This window comes from Elgaria multicarinata, chromosome 4 (genome assembly GCF_023053635.1).
Source record: "Elgaria multicarinata webbii isolate HBS135686 ecotype San Diego chromosome 4, rElgMul1.1.pri, whole genome shotgun sequence".
NCBI classification, from domain to species: Eukaryota; Metazoa; Chordata; class Lepidosauria; order Squamata; family Anguidae; genus Elgaria; species Elgaria multicarinata.
In genome coordinates this window covers 14,705,510-14,731,289 of record NC_086174.1, presented here as the reverse complement: position 1 = coordinate 14,731,289, position 25,780 = coordinate 14,705,510, and the positions used below count along the sequence as shown (strand labels likewise).

Here is a 25,780-nt window from a genome sequence, read left to right as displayed (position 1 = left end):
ATGTTTCTTTTTTGCTTCTTTCTTAAGAACAGAGGTGGTGGAACTTAGGGTACTTTTGTAATAGTTATTGAAATTATGAAATTGTTTGGGTGGTTTATTACATTAAGAATTTTCTCTTTTTCCTCAGAAATGTCCTCTCTTGGCACTAAATTGCAAATGCATTATGATGAAACCCACAGACAACTGCCTTGTTACCCAGTCACAGAATGAATTCAAGCATATTGCTGGCATTTTAAAATAACAGGCTATTTTTGCACATCACTTGCACTTTTTACACCATTTAAAACTGTAGGCATATTTGAAATGCAGTGACTTTCCCTTTGCAAGAAGCTTAGAAGATGCAATGAGAAGATGCACAGCACCAGCATTCTTCACCCAGTGACTGTGACACAGGCAGGCTCTTTTTCCTTTGGATGGAATTGACTTGTATAGTTTTAGAAAGCACTGATTTGCATGTATGTATGTCCCCCCACCCACCCAAGTTGTTTGGGTTGCAAAACAGTGGGAAAGCAGCAGCTGCTCATCTTTGGCAGTAGAAGATTATGGTGGCGGCTCAGCACTAGCAAAAGCAGCAGCAGCGGCTGAAGCAGCAGCAGAGCAGGACTCTGCCTGGATGCATTTTTCACTGAAAATCATCAGCCTCGGAAAGTGCAGCCGGAAGACTTGGCAGCCAAGCAGGAATTAACAGCGTTTGTAACGAAGAAAACTGGGAAAGGCAAGGAACGTGGGGGTGGGGGTAGCAGCAGTTTTTTCCGTGTGCTTCTGGGGAGGGGGGGTTGATTATCATGGCGGATCGGACAGCTCCTAGATGCCAGCTCCGTCTGGAGTGGGTGTATGGATATAGGGGTCACCAGTGCCGCAACAACCTGTACTACACGGCGGGCAAGGAAGTGGTTTACTTCGTGGCTGGAGTCGGGGTGGTATATAACACCAGAGAGCATAGCCAGAAATTTTTCCTGGGGCACAACGATGACATTATTAGGTAAGAAAGGGGGTGGGGTGGGGAGGTTTGATAAAACGACCCTTCACAACTTCTCAAGATTTAACATGCCTTTTGCATTTCAGGAAAGCAAATATATCCAAATATGTGTATGTGAAAGCTGGAGGTACTTGGGTCTTGTCTATATTTATATCTTCTGTGTGCCCAAGACCCAGGATCTTCGTAAAGATTAAGTTTAATTGCACCTCAAATCTGGAAGCTCATGTATTGAAGGTCCCTCTCATTAATAACATTATTATTATTATTATTATTATTATTATTATTATTATTATTTTAGTTGTCCAAACCCTAATTTTAATGACTAATGCCTAAATAGTATACAGGTGTAGCTGATGCTGTTCCATCAATAACAAGCTGGACTCTGATATACAGCTGTAATACATCTGGTATTTCACTCTAGACAGTTTTGACTATGATCCCAAAATTTCAATATCTGGGTAGAGCTTATGCCCCCATCCTAAATATGTTTACTATGAAGCACCATTTGTTTTCAGCTAAATATATTCAGGATTGTGGTGTCAATTGTATTTTTAAGGGGAGGGAAAGAGACAGTGCAATCCTATACTTGTCTACTCAGAAGTAAATCCCATTAAATTCATTGTGGCTTACTCCCAGGTAAGAGTGCATAGTCAGTGTCTGGCAACAGAATGTCAGGAGGATAATACACTTGTTTGTTTTAGAGAGAAGATGTACAGAAGGGTGAGTTTTCCAAAGCTGTTCCAAGTTTATATGTCTTGTTGGGAATACATGTAACTGAGCTACCCTTGTGATACTGTATTTTTTCATTCATTTTAAAACACAGATATGAATCTTGAGTTCTGGGTGCTGTTTGTTAAAAGTAATACAGGAAAGCAACCTGGATTCTCTCTCCCCCATCTGCAAGTTTATTGTATTTAAATGTCATGTTGAGGCTGCTTCGACTATCACTTAACATTCTTTCTCTCAGTGTTTCCCAACAAAATAATACTATTGAGACTTGCATCAGCACTTCTGAGAATTAGGACTTGAAACTTACCTGTACATTAATATATAATATTAACGTACAGGTATATTAACTTACCTTAATATATAATATTAAGCTTACATTTAAATACAGGATGTTTTTCTGCTGGTAGGACATCAGAAATCTGGATCCCAACATTATTTGGCATAACATTGTGACTTTGAATCAGATCTCTGGATTCTACCTCCTATTGACAACCTATTTTGGCTGTGTCTCCTTTAGCATATAATTTTTGCAGGTTCCTGTTCTCCAAAAGTGGTTCCTAATTTTACTTTATTTTTTGGTTTAGCATATTCCTCTGCTTATTTGTAGTAGTCTGACATAACTGTAGCTGACATAACTCCACCATGAAACTACATTAACTCTTAATTTATAGAATGTATGTTTAATGACTTTGATTGCAATATACATAGTTTGTGTGAAATCATTTACCTGAGTTTGGCACAAGGAGGATTTCAAATGTTAGTGTTGTTACCAGCGTAAGTGGTATTGTCCATATATTTTTCCTCCCTGGAAGTGGTAAATTACATCTATAGTGAAAAGCACTTGTTCACATCTGTATAGCTTATCAAATTTAGTTACTCTTTGTAACCCACTCCTAAGGATATTTACTTGAAAGTAAGGCCCACTGAAATACATGAGTCTTGTTTCCACTTAAGGCCTGGTCAGATTTTATTTTTTCAACCTGGTATGACAAAAAATAAGTCTCAGGCTCATATACTAGCTTAGTTGGGACTTAATGATAAGGCTTGATTTATCATTATATCTATGAGCTTTGGATTCATGTATTCCTCCTTCCCCTGTTTTCCAGCATGTCCACAAAGAAGAGACTGGAAGCTTTTGCTTCTAATTTAAATCAGTCTTAGTTTAGTGTTGTGTCCAAACCCTAAACTATGGTTAATCTTAATTATGGTTACATTGAAGTAGTCACATAAACTATAGTTAGAAATTGGCTTGTTTTCAACCAATCATAGTTAAAACTAACTGCAGTTTGTCCTGGTTTGAATATAACACTTAACTAAAATGGAAATAAAACTTTCCAAACTCCTCCTCCTTGATGTGTCCGAGGAGGGGAAAGTGCATGAGTTCAAAACTCACTGTGGCTCAGTCCCATAACACAACTGAATAAGGATACTGTCTTTTCCCAGCGTTCTGTTTCCTTTATTGTGGGTAGTCTGTAACACTGGCCATATCTATATTTTGGAACTCGCTCCATTCTAAGCTGGGGGTGAATAACAGGTTTAGTGAGGTCTTGGGTATAGCTAAACCTATGTTTATTTTATTTTTAAAATGTATTAATCACCTTCCAAAATACTTAAGTAGATGTATAAAACAATGACAGACAACAGAACAAAATGTAAGAATACAAATAATACACCACAAAAAGGAATAGCAATAGCAAGGTCATTGTAGAACATTCACATGATATATGGATAGGTTAGACCTTGCTTTTTACCATGGTCGTTATGTGTCTGGGGGAAGCTGAGGGCAGGATGTGCAAGTGTTTAAGGGATATTGCACTTAAATTTAGTTTTGGTGCATCCTTTCAAGTGACTAAGAAGATGCTATCATGAGATGGTCGCCATCTCTTAGGGATATGAAGAAGTTGCCACAGCCAATCATAGCTGTTGAATTGTCGTTGTATATAGTGATAAAAGGTCTCGAATAACACAGTCCTATCTACAAGGAGTGGGGAAATGTTTTTCTGTCAAGGTCTGCATTACTTTGGTTGGAATACATTGGGGTCTGCATTCCAGCAATAGGTGGGGCTGGAGCGAAAGTGGGTGGAGTTATGGATTGTATAGTACACAACAGGAAAAAGGGGCATTTGCATTCAGGCATTTACCTTCCCCAATTTGTGCAGGGTTCCCTCCAATACTTTGTAGTTGGGAAACAAAGCAGTGTAACTAATTTCAATAACCTAGAGTGAGGCAATTGAGGGGCGTGGCCTAGGGAGAATTCAGAGGTCTGCATGGGCTGGAAGTTGCCCACCCCTGCTATATAGTAATAGCGTCAAAACAGTACCATCCACAAACAAGAGGGATGTATCAGGCAGCTTGGCAGAAGTACACAAAATCTTTAGACTCCTCCCTTTCCCCGAGAAAACAGCCCAATGAGAACTGAGCATGCACAATGAACATGGAATGTTGACTCACCGCTGGGGAAAATATGGAAAACAGGGAGATGGAATATCCTAGAAAAGGATATTGCTGGCTGGAACCCTGAATAGGAGGACTCTACACCACATTTTGCTGCAGGTCCCACTTTTTCATTTATAAATGTCAGTACCATGTTGACAATCCATAGGGAGGGAGTCTGATCCTATGTTATTTGGCAATCCCACTGAATTCAGTGGGGCTTACTCCTGTGTAACTGATCATAGGATCTGGATCACTGCCTTTTGCAGCATTTTCTTTTGGCTTTTATTACTTTCAAAAGGTTCTAAAAACAATATATTGAAATGAATTTCTGACTCTCAAGTCAGGGATGATTCTAGTTATTCAGACAAAGAAGTCCCTCTTATGCTTATTTGAAACACAGTACTGTAGGTTATATCAGTTCATTTCAATAAACCGCTTCATCACACATGTTGAAGTCCCCTCCCCTTCTCTCTTGGTTTTTTTCCACATATTGGTGGTGCCCTCTGCTTTTCCCCCCTTCTCACTACATTCACACAGTTACTCTAATGGGCTGCTGAACTCTATTTGCTTTATTTCTGATTCTGTTTATATGGTAACCAAGGTTAGAGTGAGGAATAAAATGGGATATGTACTTAATGTGATGGCAATTCTGAGATGCTTGGACAAAAAAGTCAAAGAACTTCAGATAACAGCTGAAACAGAACAAGACTCATTAAGTGGACTAGCACCTGGAAATTGCCTTTGTATTTACTTTTACCAATTATTATTTTTTAAAAAATTGCTTCAGACTGAACTAGCCTTAAAATATGTTACGATAACTGCCTAAGTGAAACATTTTTAAAACATTGTGCCATTCTAGATGCCCTGTTTTGATTTTCTGCATTACCTGTGCTGGTCTGTTTAGTATAGTAACATTTGATATTAATACTATATGGAATCAACTATAAGTGCAGAAGTTTATTTTGACTGCTGCAAATTTGGTTGACTTTAAGATAAGACCTTAAACCCTACTGCATTAACTGTGGTTTTATTGTGCTATTCTTTGTCTTTGTATTAAAACAACTCAGCAAGCTTGCTAATCTCTACTAAGCAACCATGTAAGACACTTTATAATAATGTAGGAATTGGCAGACCAACCCTATTCTATGTTGGTTTATTCATTGCACATGTATTAATGTGCAAAGAATGGTGGTAGTTTAAGGTTTTATGAGTGCAGTGAAGGTTCATTTCAGTTGTTGCACTGATTATCTCAGCAGGCAGAAACCATATTGGATGATGTCTGCATTTTGCTCTCTTGACACAATTGTGAGAAAGACACTCCATGCTTGAAGCAATGTCATCCTTTGATGGGTTCATAGATATAGTTTTATAGAAAAAGCTTCAAACCGTCAGAAAATCTGGAGTTGACTGTGCCCTCTTTAGTAATTATATTTATTTGCAGTATTTATATACTGCTCCACATCTAAACAGATTCCAGAGCAGTGAACTATAAAAGATTGCAGTGAAACAATGACAACCTAAGACAGATAATTTGCTACCCCAAATTAGACAGTAACATATTTCCTTTCCTTTCTATGTTTGTATTGGCATTCATAATGCATGCAAGCTGACCTCCAATGTTAATCAATTGCAGTACCTCAGTTTCAGGAATAGGCAAAGCAAACCTGTACTCTACACCAATTGGTAGTCTTTTTTTATGTATAAATGTATTTATTTATGTGGGGAGTAATCCTATAGCCCCTATACAGCATCTGGGGGTGGGGGGCTGTAGGATACTTCAGCTTCCCAGATCTGAGGTTGAAGACAACGCTTTGACCTTGAGGGCAGGAATCTGTACTTCACCCCCTCCTGCCAGCCGGCGTGGAGAGAACCATGCTGGCTGGCTCTCTGGGGTCTCAAAAGCAGCCTCCGAGAAGGGGCATTCCGGTGGGCATGGAGGGGGACTGGAGAGGCTAGGATACAAGCAACCCTGAGGCCTCTCCAGCCTCCTTCCAGAGAGGGAGGGAGGCGCTCCCTTGATTCGAACCTTTAAAGGAGCCCAGGGAAACAGCAGAATCTTTTGCCTTGTCACTCCCTACTCTGCTGTAATCAGCTCATATCAATTGCCCCCCCCAAACCAGGAAGCAGAACAGCCCCGGGTAAACAATGCGATTTCCCTTAATATAGAGATGCTCTTAGTCTTATTTGGCAGTCTAAGTATTCCCATCATTTTTAAGTACATGTGTTATCTGGGAATAGAATATCATGTTACTAGTGCTAGGTTGTGGCCTGCAGTGGTATAGATTTTGTGTGTGTGTGTGTGTGTGTGCCAGCAGAGTGGGAGTTGGGGTTTCTGAAACAGGTGTGTATGTTTTTCAAAGGTGGTTTCTTTATCCTTCCAAAACATTTTTTCTTCCATTTTTCTCAATGGTTGAGACAAATTATGCCAGGTCCAGAAGTATGGTAGGGACAGGGGTTGTCTGGGGAATGGGTCATTTTTTGCCCTCTCTGATGTTTGAGTTCTGACCTCAGAGAAGCACCAACTGTGGACCTTTCCAGAGACACAGGTAGGAAGCCTGTGAGATTGGATCTCCCTCTCTGAATATGGATCCCTCTCTGCCCTTGGAGAGAAGGATTTGAAAAAATCCTATGGCCCCTGAGATGCCCTTTCCGGGACCATAGGATTTTGTCTTCAGCGTGCTTCCACGTTAGGTGTTTAGTGTGGAATTACTTCATTCACTTTTTATGGGGCAGCCACACAAGGTCATTAAAACATTGCCAACCTCTGTTTTCCATTCCCCACCCCGCCATAAGAATGGAAGTTTAGAGCAATCTTCACAGTATAGATAACTTCAGCACTGCTCCTCCACTAGTAGATACCTTTAGCACCGTGCACAGTGATGTATCCTTACCTACCAAATACATTCATTACATTCATTATAACCTTTGGGATGGGTGCCATTTAAGCACCTCATATTTTTAAATCAAACTTCTAATTAATGCTAAAATGTTTTTTTCTGGCTATATTATCTCTAATCAAAGAGAGCTATTGTAATTTTTAAATATACAATATTTTTAAAAAAACTTTTCCATTAGTGTCATTAATGATGTTACTAAAATGGTAGCGACCTGAAAGATTTTTAACAGTTTTTTTTTTAAAAAAATAGCATTAATTTTAAAAATTAACAGAGTATTACGGTGTATGGTGGTATACCTTTCTTTCATTAAAAGAAAATAGCCAGCAAAGCATTTTAGTACTAATTAAAAGAATGATTAAAAAATAGACATAAAATGACACCCGATACAAAGGTTATAATGTATGTGTGTTAATGGAACATAGCAGGGTGTACCTCTACTCCTGTCTCACATTACTTACTCTTTCTTTCTGGAGAAGAAAGAGGAAGTAAACAAAGACCACACAGCCCATTCAGGGGGCATTTTTATTGTGCTGCTTTTGCTGCACACTGCAGGAAACAGTGGCACATTGTGTTTACCAAAAAAAATCAGATTAAAAGGGGTCTATTTTGTGACGGAAAGAAGACAAGAAGGAGTGGGTGGCACGTGGTGGGCAGATGTCTAAAGGATGTACGAAAAATGTAAGTGGGCAGTAGCGAGCGTGAGATAAAACACTCATCTGATGAACCCCATTGAAAAGGAACAATATTCCCAATACTGTAGAAAGTCAATTGCAGTTCTGTTTGAGCAGTGATCACTAGCTCTAGGAAACAAGTTCTGGAAACAGCCATTGAGCATGCGAAGTCCTCATTGGGCTGTTTTAGGTTATTCTTTTTCTTCATTGTTTCCTACCACCACCACCCACTCCAAAGTTTTTTTGTACTTCTGCATTCCTTGGGATTCCCTCCAACCTGCTGAAACATCTCTTTTGAGTGGATGCTGTTGTTCTGGCTATATAAGGATCAAAACTAAGAATTAGTTCACTATGAGTATGTGTACATATTTTTCCTTTTCTATAGGAATAAACAATACTATGGAAAGTATACTTTAGTAATGCATATGAGCTCCTACATGTTTGGCTATACTATTTTTGCATCTACCTTAAATATGTTCACGTTCATCTAAGAGTGTCATCAGATGGGGGTGGGGGAACACGTTTCCCTACCGTTGTTTTTCTATCCCACAAACAGGACAAGCAGCTTCCTCTTCACATGGGGATGAAAGAGGAAGCAAGCAATGACCTTGTTGCCCATTCAGTGGGAATTTTTACTGCGTTGTTTTTGCTGCACGCAGCAGGAAATGTTGGCAAGTTTCACTTCAATCCCCAAAATTGGATTTACCAGGGGTACATTTGACAAGGGGTTTGCCCCAGAGTGGATCCACAGTGGCGGCAGGTCATCTATATGATGTAGCCACTACCACGAAGCCATCCAGGGCAACTCCCCAAAGCTCTGGCTTTTAAAAGCTGGGCACTTACCATGACTTTTTTCTGTTGGAGCGAGTTGACCACGGCATCTGCTGTCTGTCACCTTGCTTCAGAGTTGTATCATAGATGTGCCTCAGCTGATGGCGATCCCTGATTGGTGACCCAGCTGGGACAGGGGGAAAGGGGTGGTTCAGTGAGCTGAATGGCCACTGGACTGCCTCCACACCTCTAAAGGCCAGTACAATTAAACAAAAGTTTTAAAAAACAACAACCTGGAGCCGAGTGCGGTGAGGGGGCCACTGAGCAAGCTGCCTGGCCACTGTGCTGCCTATGTGCCTCCCTGGGCCAGCGGAGAAGCGTGGTTAAAGAAAGAATAAAAATAAAACAGCACCCAAGTGAGCCACCCCACGACTGCGCCGCCTTCATGCCTCTGTGCATTAACCCAAAATAAAACAAAAAGAAGTGCTGGCTTTCCTCCTTTGTTTTTGAGTGGGGGGAGGTGGAGGAGGAGGGATACAACGGGAGGCAGGAGTGCCCTGGTATCTGAGCAATGATGTGCTGTGGTGCACGGGCACAGGCTCCTTCCTAAAAACCCTGCACTTGCGCTCCTTGCCATGTGTATAATGGGGAGGAGTGCAAATGCGGGTGATTGAGGGTTCATGGCACCAGTGCGCTGCCATCAAGACATGGCCCAAGTCTTATTTAGTCGGGAAAAAGAGCTGAAGAAGCAGTCAAATGGACCTGCGAATATCTGTAAGTTGTCAGTAACAAGCGTGCTATAAAACTCTTGTCTGATGACGCTCTAAGTCCATTTTGCTGCTGAACCATAGTCTTTGGAAATCCATTTGCAGTTCAATCCTAGGCATGGTATTTACTCAAAGGTTACTCCTACTGAGTAAGTGTGCGTATGATTACAGCCTTAGCTTATTATATACACAAATACCTGTTGCATGCTAATTTGCAAGATGAGGCTGTGGTAAAAGTTACTGAGGGATAAGTCATTGTAAGCATTAGCACATAGCTCAGGACATTTTCCAATTCTTTCCCAAGGAAAGTTCTTTTGTGTGCATATAATAACCTGGTGATACTGGCAAAGAAAGAGATTGATTTTTAATTGTTCCAAGGCTCTGAATCCTCTAACTGCAATTTGAATGTCTGTTTCTGGCTCATAGTCAAGACCAGTGTAGTTTTTATGATGCCTTTACATACTTTTCAAAGGACATGTCTAACAAATTATTAAAAAGACTGTCATGATCATTGTGAGCTGGAGACACCTACCAATTAATAGTGATTGCCATATCCCATTGGCTTTTATGTCCTTATTCTAATTACATTGTGACTTTGGGCATCATCAGACGAGCGTTTTATTGCATGCTCATTGCTAGGCACTCACGGATTTTTGTGGGTACCTGTCATGCTGTTGTCTACGTCCCGCATGCCTCCCACCCCTTCTAGCCTTCTTTGCATGACCAAAAAAAAAAAAAAATTCAGTAAGTCCGACTTATTTTTTGAGACGGAACTTGCCACTATCCCCTGCTATGTGCAGGAGAAGGAGCGCAATCAAAATGGCCCACTGAATGGGGCATGTGCATGTTGTTTACTTCCTCTTTTGAAAGAGGAAGTAATGAAGGACAAAGGCATGGGAGGAGAAGCGACAGTAAGGAAACACAATTTTCCTCTGTGTGATGAAGCTCTTTTAGTTCTGCTGGAGAGCTTGGGAGCCCATTTTCATTGTTTTGTTAACAAAGAAATATACACACATTCGAAGTAGAATGTGTTTTTTTTAGGGCAGATCACAAAGTCTAAGAAATAACAGGTATAAATGACAGATTAGGGAATATATTCTCTCAACATATTTTTTTTAAAAAAGGGTTCATTCAGTATTAAATTTCATAGAATTTTCTCTTCCCCACTTTAACAGTTGTCTCCTTTGTGTCTATTTTTAGATTATAAGCCACTTGGAATAGGACTTGTCCTCTCATTCTTTGTGAAGCACCATGTTCATAGATGACACTATATAAACAATACATATGTAATTATGATTTAGCTTTATTTCTCAGCATCCCACTTCTTCTCAGATTTGCTTAATATAGAAAGGATCTCACATTTGCTAATGTAAAAAGGATCTCATGATAAAACTTGTCAACACTTCTAGTATTAATTTGGTTGGCGTTTCATTAAGCATGTCAGAAATTAAGAAAGGGGAATCACATGGTTAGCATAATATAATAAGAGGTGTATTCTCAAGTCTGCAGGAGTAATTTCTTTGAGAGCAGTGTTACAGTTGTAGACAAATTCTAAATGATATTGTTAGAACACATTCCATCATCTAATAATTGGGTTGGCTACAGTACTTTTATAAGAAGAACATTACGTGGAATATGCCACCATTGTATTTTCTCTCCTACAGGGAAAAATCAAGAAGAAGGGGATGTATTCCATATTAGTCCTACTTAGAGTAGATCCATTGAAATGAATGCAACTTGTTATGATGAATCAATGGGAGAGAAACCTATTTTGAATGTAATCCTTAGTGGTGCCACCCAGGACCTTGTGCGAGATGTGAATGTTGTCAAACCAAAAGGAATTAGTGACCATAGTGCTATCAGTCTAAATTTATATTTAAGGGGTTCATCAGATGAGCGTTTTATCACAAGCTCACTACTGCTAACTCACTGTTTTTCACGCATCCTTTAGATGACGCCATCCGCCTCCTACACTCCTTCCACTTGTTTTTCCGTTGCAAAAAAAGACCTGGAAAATCCAGCGTACTTTTTAAAAATGAAACTTGCTGCCATTTCGTGCTGTGTGCAAGAAAAGCAGCACAATAAAAACGCCCACTGAATGGGTCACATGGGGCTAATCTTCACCAAGCAGGATATTTCACTATGAAAGCGGTATGTAAAAGGCCGGAGCCACACTACTGCTTTGTAGCAGTATTGAAGTTCACTGACAACTCTTGGGGCCCATTGATACATATCATATGCTGCTTTCATACCACCATATCCTGCTTGGTGTAGCTCCTGCCTTTTATATACTGCTTTTATACCGCTTTCATAGTGCAATATCCTGCTTGGTGTAGATTAGGCTGTGGTCATTGCTGCTTCCTCTTTCATTCCCCGTGTAAAGAGATTGTTGCTATTATGGGACAGGAGGCCATAGCAATGGTAGAGAAACATGAAAATCCCCCCCGTCTGATGACACTCTTGGAAAATTGCCAAGGAAGTCCAGTATAGTCACATTTGACTCTAAAATCTAAAATAAGGGAACTAGTAACAAGGAAGTTGAAAGGAGGAGTCAAACGCTTGGTTGTTACTCAATGCCACAATAATAGAAACTCAGCTAGAATATGTATTAGGAAAGCACCAAGCCCAAAAGGTCACCAGCATGGTTAACCAGCAGCATCAAAGAAGCTATTAGAGAAAGACTTGCCTAAATGAGTAGAATGAAAAAGAATACAAATTTCCGCAAACAGACAATGAAGGATATAAAAACAGATTTTGAGGAGAATAAATTAGTAAGCATATAGAAGCACAAGTCCTGCTGAAAAAGAATCAACATGGCTTCTGCAAAGGTATGTCCTATCTCATGAACCCTTTAAAGTTCTTTTGAGAATGTCAATAAACATGTGGACAGGAATAATCCAGTAAACATCATTTATTTTGTCTGTTAAAAGCCTTTTGACAAAGCTTCATTAAAGACTCCTGAGCAAATATAACAGTCACAGAATATGTCTTCTTATGGATCGGTAAATGATTAAAGAACAGAAAGCAGAGGCCAGGAATAAATGGTCAATTTTTCCAGTGTAGGAAGAACAAAGACCAGTGCTTTTCAACTTGTTTATAAATGATCTTGAATTACGAGCGAGCAGAGATTGACGAAGCTTAGAAAAAAGGTGAATACAAAATTTTGCATGGTATGGTGCAAGTGGTTAGGGAGACTTTCTCCTACCCATAGTACTAGAACCTGGGGTCATCCCATGAAATTGAATGGTGGGAGATTCAAAGTATTTCTTTACACAGTGCATAGTTAAAGTAATGAATTCACTACCACAAGATGTAGTAACGGCCACCACCCTGGATGGCTTTAAAAGGGATTAGACAAATTTATGGAGGATAAGACTATCAATGGCTATTAGTCCTGATGGCTGGATATTACCTCCAGAATTCGAGACTGTACCCCTCTGTATATCAGTTTCTGAGGAAAACTACTGGGAGAGTATTATACTCATGTCCTGCTTGTGGGCTTCCCATAGGTAGCTAGATAAGCCTTTGGTATGATTTAACATGGCTGTTCTTATTTTCTTATTCTTTGTTTTGAATATGGTTTCAACTCCAAACAGGAATTAGACAGTAGTGCAATGGTTCAGACTAAATACCTATTCATCTAGCCTTGCTTTACAGTTCACACATGACATTTTCATTTACTGTGCTCTGGGGAAATGTTAATGGTTATCTAGAGAGCATCTTTTACACAAGGAAACAACACTCTGAATTCTGCATATGCTTTAGTCACGTTTGCTTTTCCAACAGCTGTTTTTGTGAAAAGATTGGAGTAAAGTGGATTACTTTGCAGACAAGTTAGGTTAGGCTACAGTCCTATGTGCACTTACCTGGGAGAAAGCCCCGTTGAATACAATGTCATGTACGTCTGAACAAACATGTAGACGATTGTGCTCTTAGGTTCCTGTCAGTAAGCCAGGGCTGTTTTTGTAGGGTTTCTGCCTCTTCTACAGGAATTTCATACAGATCAATGCTGCCCAGTTATCAATTTAGAATCCTTGTCCAAGGATTCTCACATGAGGGAAGGAGAAACTCTTTTCCTCACTGCAGCTCCATAAGCTACTTTCAATCCTTCTTTAAGGAAGTGTAGTGTTACCCCTTCTACCTTTCCACATCTACTCGTTTTCAAAGACCTTCCAGCCTTTCTAATGCACTTTTCCTGGCCACACTGTCAGGATGCTTCCAGATAAGGCTTTTATTGTGAAATCATATCTCATTCATGGAATTTTCTGTGGGGTGGTGGTCCAGATGTGGGGTGGTGGTCCACTTCTAACCCACCTGTGTTTTGCCACTGCCTTTTCCATCTTTTTTCATTCCACACACACACACACAAAGCTGTTAAGGTAAAGCCAGAGTAGCTGCACAGTGTCTTTCGATTGGTAATGCTAGGAGTCCTCCGTCTGGAAGCTCCAACAGAGTGCTTCCAGCCCTCCTATACCCGCCCATAGCATCTACCCCCTAGTGTTCTTCTCTCAGCTCAGCTTCAGCTCACGTCTTGTATAGGAGCTCAGATGAAAGGGAAAGTGCCTAGGAGTGAGGGGCAGGGGAGAAAACAGACTGTGGTGAAGTAAGCCATGGATGGGGAAAGGTATAGTCAGTGGCCCATATGAATGGGTTGTATACCCTAGAACACACCCCAGGATCTCCTTTTCTCAAAGGTTCTGTGCTATACATACAGGGGCTTTCTTTGCTGAGAATTTGAGGTGGAAAATATTCACTAGCATAGTCTTGTTTTTGTATCAGTTGGCTTCCAGAAGGGAACTGAGGAAAGGAAGTACTTATTTAGAGCTGTCAAGAATGCCAGTTCATTAAGTGTTTTAAATTGCAGGTCTCCTGCTTGAGAAACTGGTGTGTTACTTGGTTATTCTAGTAGCACTATCACTTTCCCCGTCATTTGACCAATGTGTTTCTTGCTGTGCTCTTCTTTGAAGTAAATCCAGCATGAGGTTCCCCCTACCCCCGTCAGCTAAAGAGTCTCTTCTTTTGCAGATAAGCACATCAAAGAGAATTATTTCTGTACTCTTTTGGAATAATGGTCTCTATATCACACAACTATGAAAATGCTTGGTTAAAGTCTAAATAGTCAAAGGCTGCTAATTCATTTTCTCTATTTTCCAATTGTATATTAGTAGTGAAGTTTTTATTATTATTTTATTATTAATACATTTATATCCCATCTTTTTTCCTCTTGCAAGGAACTCACATCAGCTTACATGGTCTTCCTCTTCATTTTATCCTCACAACAATCCTGTGATATAGGTTAGGTTAGGGGCTGTTCACACAACACTCTGACCCACATTCCAATGGTTGAGTGTGGCTTGTTGTGAACCGTGGGTTGTTTGTGTTGTCTGAATGCATCACACTTTCTGCATTGTGGGTTATAAGCCACACTGCATGGTTAACTTGCCACCTGGCTGCATTCAGACAACACACTTAAGTCACAGTTCAACAAACAACCCTCATTCAACTACTGAGTGTGGGTTAGCGTGTTGTGTGAGTAGCCTCAGACAGTCAGTGACTGGCCTAAAGTCACACACAAAAAGTGAGCTTCGTGGCCAAGTGGGGACTAGAGCCCAGATCTCCAGATCCCAGGATGGCGAAAATGCGCCCCTGATGTGCACAGACTCCCCCCACAGAGCTCTGTGCCCATTTGGTGAGCCCCGTTACTCATGGGGAGGAGGGACAACCCCAGGAGCATGCGCCACACTGCATGCGGACCTCAGGGTTGTCCTGGGACCATGGGGGAAATCGTGAAAAATCCAGTCCCAGTTATCCCGGAACAACTAAGAGCTCATCCCTGATTGACCCCGGGATCACCTGTGCGTAATTTGGACCCACAGGGATGACCTTGAGCCAACCCCGAGATAACCGGCTGGTGTAAACACGGCCCTAGTTTTAAAAAGCAGAATTTTTTAAAGGTACCTTCTTAATCCCACTTCCATTTTTGCACATTACTTTGAACCCAAAGTGTGTGAAGCTATTACCTAACCCTAAGGGTTTAATTATGTATAGCCACTATCTGCTCTCTGTTTAAGTCTCTACATTGACTCCCACTGACTTGCAGAAGGGTCATTAGGTCTTTAATAGCCATAGGTAAGAATGTTAATTGGATTAAATATGAATGATTGGTACTACTGACTGGTTATCATACTAAGGGCTAATAAAGGTAGACTTTCTTCATGTTGTGATGCGGGACTTGACACAGTTAAGGATGTTTTGCTATTGTACAGTATTCATGTACATGATGCCCTTACTCAGCTGTTAATACTCTCAGAAATCTAGCAAATCATAGAATCATAGAATAGCAGAGTTGGAAGGGGCCTACAAGGCCATCGAGTCCAACCCCCTGCTCAATGCAGGAATCCACCCTAAAGCATCCCTGACAGATGGTTGTCCAGCTGCCTCTTGAAGGCCTCTAGTGTGCGAGAGCCCACAACCTCCCTAGGTAACTGATTCCATTGTCGCACTGCTCTAACAGTCAGGAAGTTTTTCCTGATGTCCAGATGGAATCTGGCTTCCTTTAACTTGAGCCCATTATTCCGTGTCCTGCACTCTGGGAGGATCGAGAAGAGATCCTGGCCCTCCTCTGTGTGACAACCTTTTAATAATAATATATTTATTTATTACCCACCTCTCCCTCTGGATCAAGGCTGGGAACAACATAGAATACAAAATATTATAAAATACATAAAACTGATTAAAACATATAGAAACGAATACATTATTAAAATAACAGCTGGGTAGGCCAGCCAGAAGAGAGCAGTCTTTATTGCTTTCTTATATTCAGAAAGACTATTGAGTTGGCGGATCTCTCCCGGCAGGCCATTCTGCAGTCTGGGAGCGGTAGCAGAGAAGGTCCTCTGGGTAACAGTTGTTTTTGCTGGCTGAAGTAAATTCTTCCCAGTGGACCTGACTGTGCGGGGCAGATTGTACGGAAGAAGGCGATCCCGCAGGTAACCTGGACCCAAACCATGTAGGGCTTTAAAGGTGATAACCAACACTTTGTACTTCGCCTGGAAACTAATTGGCAGCCAGTATAATGATTTTAAAGCTGTTGTAGACCAAAGAGTAGGGAGAATAGGATCAAGATGAAATACTTTTAATTATTAGCGGCTTTTTAAAAGAGATAAGTATATGCTTAATTCTCTTCCAGTAAAATTAACAAGACCTACAAACCATAATGTTATTTTGATTGTGCCCTGTCTTTGTGTGTGTGTGTGTGTGTGTGTGTGTGTGTGTTTAATTTCTAACTGCAATTTTGCATATGTACTCTGAATTAAGCTCCATTGAGTGCATGGATGTGCAAACCAGTGCACAAACTCCCAGGAAAGTGTGTATACATGTTTGTAACTCCAGATATTGATTGATATTTTTTTTTACCAGGCTACCTATTATCTACATATACTTATCCACATAATAAATATATCCACATATCCACCCACAAGGCAGTAGCAGTGGTGGTTGTGGCATACAAGGAATTCTTTTTTATGGTTTAAAAACTGAATTGAAGAACTGGTGAAAGCAGAAATGACTAATATAGTCTTTCACTCAGCATTATAAGTGTACCTACTTGGAGAGGTCAAATCTTAATGGTGTGGTGTCTCAAAGTGCATTGTGTATTCAAAAGCTATAAAGCGTTGGGGAAAGGGTTCTGTGGGAAAACTGAAGTGCTTTTAAGGATGCCTACTCTACAGAACAAACTTTTATTTTTGCAAATGTATCTGATTACAGTTAGAAAATTTGGGACAAAATAAGGCCAAAGGCTAATCAAACAGATTTTAAGGCTGGCTGATATTGTTGTCATAAGCTAATGTACCTTACAATATTTCATTATCTTCCTCTGAGTCGAGTAGATAAAGACACTTGAAAAAAATATGAAATACATCTTATGATATATTTCTGAAGCATACCTACCCCAAATAAGGACATACAAATGCTATTTTAAAAAGTAGATTTTCCATTTTTTTTTGTTGGAAAAGACATCAAATAAATAAGTACGCTATTTCAGTACAATATATGTGGAAACAAGTGTTTTTGCATTGCTATTCATTTACATTTCAGATTACTTGTCTGGCTAAAGTATTGTTATAGTACTATGTTCACACCTCAGGAGGTGAGCAGTTGGAAATTTGTTCGAAAGTGGAATGATTTCTCTCTGGTTTTTGCAGATAAACTATACATTATCTGCTTAGGAGTTTCTTTTCTTTTCTTTATAATTTAAATGATTTGCCTGCAGGGTCTTTTTCTATTCAAACTGAGATTAATGATCCTAATTGTTGTGTCATGGTTGGATGTATTTAGGCCACAATCTAGAAGGAAAGCAGCTAAAGAAAAGCAAAATATAGTTACATGCTCCCCACTTTCCAAAGCAGTGAGAGGTTTTAGGTGTTATTGGTCTGAAAGAACCCTATGCCTCCCTTTTTAAGCTGGTGCAAAGGCAACAAGCTTTTGCTAAGAACATCTGCACTGCATTTCCTGGAAAACCTCCCTGATTGGATCCATCATTGTCTGAGACTCTGGGGGCATTCTGCACATGCTTCCTCCTAAGTAGAACTTTAGATTACTAAGAACTTGCCATAAAAAATACTGTAGAGTTTTTTGTGGAATTGAATTCTCATTTGCTGTAGATTGTGTGTTTTTGTTTGTCATCAGGTCAGTGCACCAGCAAACTGAGTTTGATCCCTGATTACTAGACTTCCTTTCCTCTGCCTAGACTCATGCAGCGAGGAGCTAGCAGTGTAAAAATTGTAGCACAGAACTCCTTGCATTTGAGGGTTTATCTTCCCCGTGATCTTGTTTAAGTCTTGACCTTGTTCCCTTTGAGTTACCAATGTATGATCTGAGGATAGACTAGCTCACTTGGGTAGTTTAGCCTTTCAAGAATTTGATTTCCTGAGAGATCATATCAAGAATTATCCCCCTCCCTTGTCCAGGTTGGAACCCGTGTATGAACATAAGAACATAAGAAGTGTCATGCTGGATCAGATCAAGGATCCATCTAGTCCAGCACTCTGTTCACACAGTGGCCAACCAGTCATCGGCCAGGGATGAACAAGCAGGACATGGTGCAACAGCACCATCCCACCCATGTTCCCAAGCAACTGGTGCACACAGGCTTACTGGATTGACTTTCCCTTGTGTCCAGAGCCATGGAGATAGCAATGGGGAAACCACGTTGTTGAGGATCTAGTCACAGTAGTAGTGATTAGCTTTTAACTGTTATGGAATTTTTTAGAGCCAGCATATAGTTAATGACCATCAGCTATACAATTTCTGAAGTGTGTAACCATTAAGCATTTACTGTGGGATTTCCTGCAATAAAAAAGTATCACTGATTTGGGTGTCCTGTGTCAGTTTGCCAGAATGTGTGCTTGCCTGTGGGACTGGGAGACCTTACAGTTTAAGAGGAAATAATGAACTATGCCTTGCCACAAACCTTGATTGGAAGATTGTAATCTCTTTGCATGGAAGGGAGAGGGAGAAAAGGAAGTATGTGAGTCCAAGGCTTGTACATGCTGTGATAAGATACTGCCTCTCAGATATAGTTTAGTCTCTCTCAGTTCTTTGAAAAAGCTAAATATTTTTCCAGCTTGCCCTTGAGAGATAGCTGGCTCATCATATAGGCTGATTTTTTTTATAGATAGTCCTCAATTAGATAGGTTCAATTAGTCTTTCAAAAGAAAACTTCCCAGTTTGCTGTCCAGCTTCACACACTGGACTCTTTGTCTTCTTCTACCACCCCTTCTGTCTTTGGTCTGTTTTTATATTTTTCTCTTTGTGGCTTGGGCTCATTAGCTGCATGGGACAACCAGCTCCCCCTTTCTTTGGGAATGTCACAATTACTTTCAAGTGAAGTAGCAAGGCTAGCCAAATTTCTACCCATGCACAATCTCTCACACATGCAGAAAGCTAGAAATTATAATGAAAAGTGAGATCGCAGTCAAAGAAACCAGATCAAAACTACTTACCATTTGTGATTCTTCTGAATTTGCTGTGTGGCCTGAATATTGTGTTTTCCTTATGGGGTTCTCCAGCTTTCTCTTTGAAGCTATGGGACTCCCAATTGCCTTAAGGTAACTGCTCTCTTATCCTGTCAGTTAGCTTGACATGATTTATTTATGCATTATGACAGTTCAGAGCAATGGACAGAAATGGTTTCTCAGGCTGTTATTCTCCTTGTTCCGTTTTGGATGTAAATATTTTAACTACATCAAGAACAAAAACTAATCTTGGATAATGCAATTCCACTTTACTAGTTTGCCCTATTGTATAAAATGTTTGGTTATTAAGTATCATATGAGTTAGTATTTTAAGCTAAGTATAATGAATTAGTATTTCATTTATTAATGAATTAACCATTGACACCAAATACATTCATTTCTGGAAATCTTGGGTGGCTGAGCATCTATAATATTAACTAGCTGATTATATAGTTGCAAATTTACATTTTGTTTTTTAAATTGTTTTCAGTTCTTGAAAGGGAAAATCCAACTCCAAGGATCAATCTTTGGCTGGTTTCTGCTACAAGTTAATTATATATTTATTTCAAGAGGATATTATACACCCAGAAAATAAAAAAGAGCCTACCAAGATTATTCTGCTGTTAACAAACTTTTTCATTTATGCTTTTTTTTGTATTAGTGCAAGTATGGCTATTTCTCCTGCTGCAAATTATTCAGCCTAATTCCAAAGTTGTAATGGAATTTAGACTTATTTGAAAACACTTGCTGGTAGGCTTATGATATTTTATGGTTGACAGTTGTGTGATAAGCCTTTGTCAAATATTCTATTTCAAAGCTTGCTATCTGGAATAAATGGTCAATTCTCCTGATGGAGGGAAGTAAATAGTGGGGTTCCACAGGGATCGGTATTGGGACTAGTTCTTTTCAACTTGTTCATAAATAATCTGGAATTAGGAGTGAGCAGTGAAGTGGCGAACTTTGCTGATGACACCAAATTATTTAAGGTTGTTAAAACACAAAGGGATTGTGAAGAGCTCCAAAGGGATCTCTCCAAGCTGGGAGAGTGGGCATCCAAATGGCAGATGTGGTTCAATGGAAGCAAGTGTAAGGTGATGCACGTTGGGGCAAAAAACCCCAACTTCAAGTATAACCTAATGGGATCTGAGTTGGCGGTGACCAAGGTGGACAGCTCGATGTAAATGTCCACCCAGTGTGCGGCCCATGTAAAGAAGGCAAACTCCATGTTAGGCATTATAAGAAAAGGAATTGAGAATAAAACGGCTAATATCATACTGCCATTATACAAATCTATGGTGTGACCACACTTAGAATACTGTGTACACTTCTGGTCACCACACCTAAAAAAGAATATTATAGAGCTGGAAAAAGTGCAGAAAAGGGCAACTAAAATGATTAAGGGGCTGGAACATCTCCTCTATGAGAAAAGCTTATATCAACTGGGATTGTTTAGCTTGAAAAAAAGGAGGCTAAATGGAGGTGTTATAGAGGTGTACAAAATTATGCATTGTATGGAGAATGTGGATAGGGAGACCTTTTTCGCCCTCTCCCAAAATACTAGAACCCGGGGTCATCCCATGAAGCTGATTGGCGGGAGATCCAGGACAAATAAAAGGAAGTACTTCACACAGCGCATAGTTAAATTATGGGATTCAGTACCACATGATGTAGTGATGGCCACCAATTTGGATGGCTTTAAAAGGGGGTTGGATAAATTTCTGGAGGCGAAGGTTATCAATGGCTACTAGCCCTGATGGTTGTGTGCTATCTCTGGTATTTGAGGCAGTAAGCCTGTGTGCACCAGCTGCTGGGGAACATGGGTAAGAGGGTGCTGTTGCATCATGTCCTGCTTGTTCATCCCTGGCTGTTGGCTGTTTGGCCACTGTGTGAACAAAGTGCTGGACTAGATGGACCCTTGGTCTGATCCAGCATGGCATTCCTTATGTTCTTATGATCATAGGGAAAAATGATTCTCTCCTATGATGTTCTGTGATTGGCATGACAAAATTTCATCATGTTTCCAGCACTCTGTCATTGAAAAGGAAGCTGACTTTAAAATGGACTGTCCAAGAACATTTCACCACTCAGAGAAGTCTTGTTTTAAACATGGACTGGTAGCTATAAGCAGAAGAAATAGCATGCAGGTGAGTACATGGAATTCTGTGCAGGCAAGAGAGCAAGCATTCCATGCCTCCTCTGTTCCCAGCGTAGAAATGCAGTAGGCTGCTGGTGGAGTGACAGAACTAGTACCAGCTAGTTAGTAAAATACTTTTTAGTGGCTGAATAAGACTCAACTAGGAATTGTGGGATTATTTAAAGGGCTGTAGTAATGAATATAACTACCTCAATATATTCTGAATGCTCATAAGCTGTGTTCTACTCTTATTGACCAATCTGTTAAAAAAATGGTTTGGGAACGCAATAATTCTGTTTCAGTGCAGAGGCTCCACTAATTGTTGAAAAAAAAAAAAAAAACATCAGTCATACTGTTGTTACATGTATTCTGAAGCAAAGACATGGACACATGTTTTAAATTTTCAGAAGTCATAAATAAATAATGCTGACTTCATAATGCAGAGTAGACACGGAATGAAAAGGGAGAGGGAATGCACTTTGTTCATTAATGTATAAGCTAAATTGACATTTTTATGAACAGTTTCCATTACAAGTTTGACAGGAACGTACAGTACACAATGGAAAATACATCTGAAATATCATAAGTTGAAAAATCATTATGTTACAGTTCTTCCAGACGGAGGGCTCCTAGCTCTAACAATCAAAACACATTGTGCAGATAGCTGTTCCATCTTTTCCTCTATAATGGATTTATTTTGTTAAGAAAAAGTGATGGAAGAAGCAGTGAGAAACACATGAGAGGGCTACAAATTGAAGACAATGGGGCTACCTAGACACTTTGAAAGCCCTGCAGTTGCTATGCAGTGTCGCTGTGTCAGTTATACGATGCAGCAGCCACCATGCAGTCATTGTGGGGCTTTCCCGCAAAGCTGTGATTTTAAAAAGCCAGGGATTTACTCTGACATTTTTGCTGGAGCAAGTTGAGTATGGCGCATCCGCTATCTAACCTCGCTCCAGCGTCACAACCCTTGATTGATTGCCGTCCGCCTGGGCAGATGGGCAGGCCCAGCAAGCTGAATGTCTGCTAGAAAGTCTGTGCCCTCCCTCAGTATCTGGATTAGCCACTGCCACCCTGTAGCAGAGAAAGTGTGGGTTTTTCCTAAACATGGCAGCAACTCGGCACTGTCAAGATAGCCCCAATGTCATCTGGAATGCTCGTAAAATTCCATGAATGAGCCAGTTCAATTGCACAACAAGAGTCTCCTCTAGAAGCACTTTTTGAGAGGAGGCTTTACTTGTTACATTGGGAACTAAAATCTGTTAGTCTAGAATGTAAATGTCAAAAACTAATTACGTTTCTAGTTCAACCACCTGCTTTCATTTACTTTAGCTTCTGGGGAACTGAATACTGTTACTACTTGAATTTTCAGTTACGTTGTTTCTAACATTTGTCCCACACATTATCAATGCCTCTTAGTCAAATGACTATGCGGTGGGATATCCAACTACCAAGGAATATTAGAAAGAAGCCCAACGCTGAATCACACTACATCTTGTAGAATGCGACTAAACCTCCCTGGTATATTTACGGGGATTTAGAAAGGGCATTGATCCAACAAAGTGTCAAGATTTGGTACTTAATCTTATTATTATCTCAAGAATAGAATTAGCTTACAGATGGAAGAACAAAAAGAACCTAAGATTGGTAACTGGTTAAAATATGTATGGAACACACCTGAATGGGATTTAACTTACACATATAGTAAGGTATCTAGAGGGTGAAGGTAAGCTCTGGGATCTCACTGGTAAAACAGGCATCTACAGTTACAAGTTTGTAAGTAGCTAAGCTGAGAAATATCTCTGCTTGCAAGCCCCTTGAGATTGTGGATAGCCACTGCCAGTTAGAGGATACTGGGCTAGATAAACCAGTTAAAGAAACTTAGTTAAAGGAAGTTTTATATATTCAAGTCTTTTATTTTCAACTTGAACTTAATATACAATTGGAACACAAACATGTGCCAGTTCTACATTCTACATTTTTATTATTCTTGTCTCTTATGTACAAAATATTGATGTTGCTATAAGCAATCAATGTAACCTGTTACTTCATGCATTACTTTCTCTTTGGAAGGTACAAGCAACTCATGCAGAAGGAGTGTATAAATCTGCAAGGGGGCGATTTCATCTTATAGTCCTAACATGTAATCTGGCGTATGCTGCACAGTTCTCAGTTTTCACATTAGTGAAATTGACAGTGACCCTGTCACAAATAGCTCATTGTATAATAAAACTGTTTCTGGGCTATACTACGCCAGACTGCAGAAGCATAGCCCAGAAACATGACTATCACACAATTAGAAGTCTCCCCTTCCCATTAAACAAATTCCCTGAACATAGAAAATTTACTGTCAGTGAAAGAGTTCTAGCCTAGCCTTCTCCCTGACATGCTAGATTTGTATATTTTATGCTTGTCATGAGGGAGCATTCAAACATGCACAGTGGCATAGCTGAAGAACGTCTTATTCAATGAGCTGTTTCTCTTCTTGTTCTTCCCACAGAGAGTTGGTTGTTGTACATGGAGCAGAATTGGGTGGTAGTGGGGGATTCTGCAGTGAAAAAAGGGAAATTTTATTTGGAACTGTCTCCACATATAAAAACATACAGCAGATAGAAAGCTAGAACATCAGGGAGAAGTTGTTGTTTTTAGCCTAGACTGCTCCCTGCTACGTTAGTTTTCTATCTGCAGGAATGTGATTATTATTATTATTCGGGAGAAATTTTTTAAAAATGTGATTCTAACACCTACAGTCTGTTGTTTAATTTCCCCTTCATTCTAAGTGGAATTCTCACCGGTCACAGGGTGTAACATTCAGCCAAACTTCAGCCTGGGTACCTCTCAGTGTAGAAATGAAGCACTATGTGCCAAAAACAGAACTGCTTGCAGGAATTTTCCTATTTTGAATTTACTGCTCATTATGTTAATTTGTTGCCTAAAGGTTGGCCAAGCAGGTCATCTGATTAGAAAAAAACCACATGCATATGTATAAAAGGTCACAAGGATTTTGAGGTAGCTATGTTAGTGCTGTAAAGGCACCAATTCACTGGTTTCTGAAGGAATGTGACAAAAAGGAGGCAACAAAGAAACTTTACAATATTTACAGTCAGGAGGAGCTGTATGTTACTGAGGGATGGCGAGAGGATTCCTAAGGAAGTGGGACAAAGTAGGCAGTAGCCTGAGGAAATGATGAGTAGTGGTAGCAGACCCATGGAGATGAAGAAAGGAGGAGCCAAGAAGGAAATAGGATTGGAGCAAAACTGCACGTAGGAGCTGAAGACAAGTGGGGATGTGCACTACTGACAGATAGGCATGAGATGGGATGTTTGGTGTGGGCCAGAAAGCCAAGTGAGAGCATATGATCACTAAGACCGAGTTCGGACGACATGGTAATCAACGGTGAGTTAAATAGTCAATGGTGGATTAAATAGTCAACGATTGGGTATTGTGTTGTCTGTTGGGACTTTTTCATACCACAGTTGGGTATTTGGCTGAAATAATCAAAGCAAATAACCAACAAACATTGTGCAGAGTTGATCATTTGAACAACCATTGGTTATTGTGTCATGTGTTCGGCACCATTGACTATTTTTTCCACAGATAGTTGATTATTTTCAGTGACTAGAGTCTCCTGGCAAGAGTGATCAAAGCTCTGGCTGCTGCTGGCTGGCAGAATTAGCAATGGCTGATGGGATACCAATGGGAGAACTGATGGGGGGAGAGAGTGCAGGGGATGTGTCAATCAAACACACGTTGACAAACAGCCAACTTGATGCTGACCTTAATTCATACCATGGTTGATTATAATAATGTCATGTTGGGAGTTTTCCCTCAATAATCAACTATGGAGTTGAATATTAACCCACCATTGACTATTCTGTTGTGTGAATGCAGCCAGTTTCTCTAGAGTTACTGACTGATGGGGAATTGTACCTGTTTTGATTTCTAGTCTCCCACTGCAACAATAGTGATCTGGCAACCCTGAGGGCAACAATTGCCAAGTGGATGATAGTGAAGCTGAATTTCACATGTTGATTTGAGCTAATCAGCCAATTTTCTGGTCTGAAGCTTCTAGTTCTAACAATTTAAACAGCTATTAATACTACCTCTCATTGTTTAAAACAAGTTGTTGCTTCTTGCCAACTTACGTAATTAAATGCAAGTTCAGTTTGGTATACATTATGATTACAAACAGAAATATCATAGGATTTTTTTAAAAAGTTAGTAATATTAAATTAAATGCACTGGCAAGAATCAAATACATTTATGAGTTTAAAATGAATATTCATAAATCTAGATTAAATCCTCTTGAGGATCAAAACCAGTGCACACATTGAAGAGACTGCTGCTGTCAGAGATTCTAAACCACTAAGCATCTTGAGA

The 25,780-nt window shown here is 40.0% G+C and overlaps 1 protein-coding gene across 1 annotated transcript in view; it reads left to right on the top strand.

Annotated features, from left to right (window-relative positions):
- The first annotated feature begins 531 nt into the window (after positions 1 to 531).
- Positions 532 to 25,780, top strand: part of EML6 (EMAP like 6) — a 168,546-nt gene continuing 143,297 nt past the window's right edge. Inside the window, exon 1 of the mRNA XM_063123822.1 lies at positions 532 to 982. Within this exon, the coding sequence (XP_062979892.1) occupies positions 786 to 982 (197 nt within the window). The 5' untranslated portion in view covers positions 532 to 785. The remainder of the gene's footprint in view (positions 983 to 25,780) is intronic.